The 5,733-nt window shown below is 31.1% G+C and overlaps 1 protein-coding gene across 2 annotated transcripts in view; it reads left to right on the top strand.

The window, feature by feature from the left end:
* Nucleotides 1-5,733, top strand: part of LOC106468434 (rho-associated protein kinase 2-like) — a 29,096-nt gene that overhangs the window by 15,037 nt on the left and 8,326 nt on the right. For both annotated transcript variants that reach the window (XM_022396771.1, XM_022396769.1), the window contains exons 14-21: nt 126-310; nt 879-948; nt 1,910-1,992; nt 2,223-2,409; nt 3,060-3,153; nt 3,453-3,547; nt 4,450-4,578; nt 4,912-5,134. In XM_022396771.1, the coding sequence (XP_022252479.1) occupies nt 126-310; nt 879-948; nt 1,910-1,992; nt 2,223-2,409; nt 3,060-3,153; nt 3,453-3,547; nt 4,450-4,578; nt 4,912-5,134 (1,066 nt within the window). The remainder of the gene's footprint in view (nt 1-125; nt 311-878; nt 949-1,909; nt 1,993-2,222; nt 2,410-3,059; nt 3,154-3,452; nt 3,548-4,449; nt 4,579-4,911; nt 5,135-5,733) is intronic.

Genomic DNA, 5,733 nt, shown 5'->3' with positions numbered 1-5,733 from the left:
TTATATTAAAGTTTTTCTTCATTACCCATTCAAGCCGTCTCCAGCCATAAATAGATACTTGTTTGTTCTCTTAATTTTTGTATGTTTATGTATTTATTATTTCTTTTACTTCATGAACATACCAGGTTAAGGCTCTAACTGTGCAGCTGGAAGATGAGGCTCAGAAACGTAATGCAATGCAAGCTGAGATGTCGGCTCAACTTACTGACCTAAATCTCACTAAGAACCGGGAAAATCAACAGATTAAAGAGCTGGCTGAGCTACGGGAGGTTAAGAAAACTCTACAAGAAGAACTAAAAGAAACCAGAGTGTAAGTTTGTAACACTAAACTTCTTTCTGCATCAGGCCTGTTAGAAAAGCCCTCATTTTAAAAATAATAAACTCATTGGAGCAGATGTCTTCATGAGGCCTGTTAAAAACGTCCTCAGTTTAAAATCAGTAAATTACTTGGTTCAGCTTGCTGTATAAGGCCTGTTAGGGGAATACTCTATTTGAGAAAAAACTCATTGGGTCATATTGCTTCCAGAATCAGGCCAATTAGACAAGAACTTCGTTTGGAAGCAGTAAACTCGTTCTTTCAGCTACCTGTATCAGACCAATTGAACTTGGTTTAAAAACAGTATGCTCATTGGGTCAAATACTTTTATCATCAGCTCTGTTAGAAAAGTACTTAGTTTAAATTTAAAAATTTCCTAAAACATTAGGTTAGCCTTAAATTTTATAATTTAATGCCTGTTTTTATTAACCTTGTAATTGGTTTAATATCACAAGAAAGAGTCACTTCAGCATTGTTAGTTTAGTGAACTAAATAAAACTTGATGTTGGTGCTATGTGTTTATATTTGAGCGACCTATTAATTTCTTATATTTTGTTGTTAGAGCCAGGAGTGCAGCCGACTTTCAGATGAAAGAACTTCAAGATCAACTTGAAGCTGAACAGTACTTCTCTGTAAGAACTGTATAAAAACATCATTCATATGTCTGGTAATCTCTTAAATAAATCACCCATGGGCTTAGTAATCTGTTAAACACATTGCTTATCATTTATCAGTTTCGTAATCTGTTAAACACATAACTTGTCATTTATCAGTTTCATGATCTATGAAATACATCATTTATCATTCTGGTAACCTGTCAAACACATCATTTATTAGTCTGTTAACCTGTCAAGCACATCATTTATCATTCTGGTAACCTGTCAAACACATCAATTATAGTTCTGGTAACCTGTCAAACACATCATTTATTAGTCTGTTAACCTGTCAAGCACATCATTTATCATTCTGTTAACCTGTCAAACACATCATTTATCATTCTGGTAACCTGTTAAACACATCATTTATCATTCTGTTAACCTGTCAAACACATCATTTATCATTCTGGTAATCTGTTAAACACATTATTTATCATTCTGGTAACCTGTCAAACACATTATTTATCATTCTGGTAACCTGTCAAACATATCATTTATAGTTCTGGTAACCTGTCAAACACATCATTTATCATTCTGGTAACCTGTCAAACACATATTTATCATTCTGGTAACCTGTTAAACACATCATTTATCATTCTGGTAACCTGTCAAACACATCATTTATCATTCTGGTAACCTGTCAAACACATCATTTATCATTCTTGTAACCTGTCAAACACATCATTTATCATTCTTGTAACCTGTCAAACACATCATTTATCATTCTGTTAACCTGTCAAACACATCATTTATCATTCTGTTAACTTGTCAAACACATCATTTATCATTCTGTTAACTGTCAAACACATCATTTATCATTCTGGTAACCTGTCAAACACATCATTTATCATTCTGTAACCTGTCAAACACATCATTTATCATTCTGGTAACCTGTTAAATTGTTTATTATTATTATATTATTTTATCTCCTTCATAGACATTGTATAAGACTCAAGTCAAAGAAAAGAAAGAAGATTTAGAAGAGAAAGAACGTGCTGTTCAGGATCTTCAAGAAGATAGGTGAGTGATGATGCTTTGTTTTTATTATTATCAGTTATCATAAGATTCAAAGTAGCATAGAAATATTAGGTTTGGTTCGTAAGAAGGTAAGCATAAATATATATAAAAGGACTTTCAAAGACTCTAAATTTACATATAAATATTCAATCTGTTAGATAATTTATTACTGAAGTCTTTTCTGTAGTATCTGTTAGAAGTGTAGGATGACACAGTTGTATATCTTTTTGTAGGGACAGGCTGTTACACCAACTGGAACTAGCCAATGTCCGAGCTGAATCTGAAGCACTGGCTCGCACAATTGCGGAGGAAACTATCTCTGATCTGGAGAAAGACAAGATGATGAAAGAAATTGAAATCAAGGAAATGTTGACCAGGCATCAGACTGATCTTTCAAATAAGGATATTATAATTTCTGCTGTAAGATATATATTTGTGTTTACCAGATGTCAGACTGATCTTTTGAACAAAGATATTATAATTTCTGCTGTAAGGTATATATATATATATATATATATATATATATATATTGACTAGAATTACATTTTGAGATGATTGGCTTTGTTTAGAATCTTCTGATTTTAGGACATGAGATTCTAAGTTATGCATACTTTATTTGGGCTGTAAACATTGAATGACACTTAATCACCTTTGCTTTTATTCTAGGTAGCTTTCTTTTCATTTTATTTGCTTCTTTATAAACTATCTTTAATTGGTATTTTCTAAATGTGTACACCAGTTTATTTGTGTATTTGTAACTGTTTTACACCTTCAACTATTAAGTTATGATTTAAAATCCATTTGTAACATGCACACCTCTGAAAAGTATTTGTAGATTGTTTGTGTAAAAAACCGTTAATGTTTGGTAGTTTTGAAATCTTCATAAAAACAGGTGTAGGGTAGGATATATTGATTAACCTTTCACAAAAAGTAACACTAGTACAGGTTAGAATATAGAGATTAATGTTTCACAGAAAGCAATATTAAATCTTGATAGAACAGTTGTGCCAATGAGTCATTCAGTTATTTATGTTTGTGTTTAATGAGTTCATATTGTACTGTTTTTCTAGACCAAAGACAAAGAGGTGGAGTACAGAACAAATGTAGAACAAATTTCAAGGGAACATGAAGACCTTAACAACAAGCTTAAGAATGCTCTAGAAGGTAAGAATTTTTAATGTTAAATTCAAGTAGTCCATTAAAGTAGTTATAGGAACTAAGAATACAGACAAGATATACATAAAATAATAATTTTATTATTGAATAAGTTACTAATTAATTATATGAATTAGAAATTTGGGATCAAGGCTTAATGACACATCTGTATTGTTTAAAATGTGATTTATGTATTTCAGATTTTCTCAACTTCATAGTAAACTGTATGTTATACAAAATTAACTGACATTTGAAGAAATTGTTTTGCCTAGTAAAAAAAAAAGAAAAACGACCTTTTTCCTTTATAGAGTTGATGAACACACGTAACCAGTTTCAAGGTTCAGATGGGAAACTTGACCAACTTCAGAGACAGCTAAATACTGAAAAGATGCTGAAACAACAGGTTTATTTTCTTATTGAAAGATTCTGTATTGTATACAAAAATTCATTCACATTGTGGTGGTGAAAGCCAGTGTACTAGCTGTACAAATAGTGGTGAAAGCCAGTGTACTAGATATATTATTGGCAATAATAACTGTATTCTAGCTTTAATATATAAGTAATAAGTATTCTTATTGAGAAATGTAGTATTTAATATATTTTACAGCAAAGCTATCTATATAGAAGTTTGTCACATAAAAAAAATTCATTGGTGTTCTTTAACTTTACCAGTTATAATATTATAGAGTAATGAGGTAATGAAGATAACATGTAACTCTTAATGTATTCATAAGATGATGTGCAATTAATCAGCTCCATTGTATACTTAGGAAACAGTCACATGACTTCATCTCCAGTTCAGTCATACTCTGAAGTATTACTTAAGTATTTAGCTAATATCGAGCCCCAATTTTTATCTAAGTGTAAGCCCCAACTTGTGTCTATGTACAAGCTCTGTATTTTATCAAAACACAAACCACAAATCTGGCCAATTACACAGGTCTGCGATGGTTTTATTTTCTTGAATAAACAGTTTACTTTGATTCATGATACTTGTTAAAGAGAGTAATCCTGAGAACCTTAACACTAATTATCAAAACTATTACATCAATACGTATAACTAACTGATTAAAATTGTCAATTCTGATCGGGGCTGTTATGACGTGAAATGACCCATTAAAGTGACAATTGTGAGAGATTAGCAAGAAGTACTTCATATCCAAAGTATGTAGTTTTGGACTGGAGCAGTCTTACATAATGTACCCGAAGGACACATCTTCCCACGTGGTCAAGAACAATCTTGTATAATCATTGAGTATGTGTAAGAATAAGCAATTCAATGATATTTCTATACTTTATCTGCAGGCTGTTAACAAATTGGCTGAAATTGTGAACAGAAAGGACTTCTCAGGCAAAATGAAGAACAAGGCCAATGCAGCCGACCTTCGACGAAAAGAGAAAGAGTGTCGAAAATTGCAGCAGGACCTTACTCTTGTAGGTTACAATTAAGCTAACTTTTCATAATAATAATATATCCAATTCTCATTCCAATGAAAGAAAGAACTAAAAGTAACAAACAAATAACATAATCTAGGTTGAAATCCTCACCATTTTTTAATTTTAAGACATTTTCAGTAAAATATATATATTTTTCAAAGCATTAAAATAATTTTTATAAAAGAAATTTTGTGTTTCAGAATTATTTTATTACTTTAATATACTCTAATTAATAGTTTTTTAGAATTATTCGACCCCTTTATTACCTAATTCTTGTGAAATGTGGAAGTAAGGCTTATCTTAAAAACAACCTTTTGAAACATACTTCAGGAAAGAGAGAAATACAGCCAGATGGTAACAAGATTCCAGAAGGAGTTAGCTGAACTTCAAGCAACTCTCATAGAAGAAACTCAAGTTAAGAACAAATTGCAAATGGAGTTAGATTCCAAGGACTCGGAAATAGAGCAACTCCAGCAGAAACTGACCGTGATGAACAGTGAAACAGCAAGCATCAACAATGGGCCTGATAATGAAACAGATGATGGCATTACTGGTAGCAAATTTTACCATTGCATCAGTTTATTAATACATCATTGTTATTCTTTTGCTCATTTCATCCAGAAATACAGTTACATCCTTATTTACTAAGCTGTTTTAATAATCTTCAACTTGAGTTTGGCCATAGCTATACTAATGTTAGGCTTGTGAATTACCTATTTTGATAAACTTTGATATTGATTATGGCCTCAGTTATATTGGTGTAAGGCTTATTACTTAACTATTTGATGAAATTTTACCTCGTACTGATGTATGACTTTTAGCCTAATTGTTTTAATGAATTTTAGTATGGAGTGTGGCCTATAACCAATGAAATGTCTAGAAACTATTATAAAAACACATTTTTTATTCTAATCTTCATTGCAAAAATTAATATATAAAGTGAGTCTCATTGCAACATTTTTTTTATCTTGTTTTGGCTAGAAAATGGGTGAAATGTATTTGGACATAAATATTATTTTATTTAATGTTTTAGAATATTAGGTGTAACATTAAAATCAGCATTTTAACTTAATTTAGAATTAAACCTAACTTTAAATATATTTTATTGATATTTGATGTCGCTGGACTCGCCCAGAGGACTTGTCCCGAGTG

The sequence above is a fragment of the Limulus polyphemus genome, unplaced genomic scaffold (genome assembly GCF_000517525.1).
Source record: "Limulus polyphemus unplaced genomic scaffold, Limulus_polyphemus-2.1.2 Scaffold3008, whole genome shotgun sequence".
Lineage (NCBI taxonomy): Eukaryota > Metazoa > Arthropoda > Merostomata > Xiphosura > Limulidae > Limulus > Limulus polyphemus.
The sequence above is the reverse complement of the archived record's forward strand: the minus strand, read 5'-3'. Positions and strand labels throughout refer to the sequence as shown.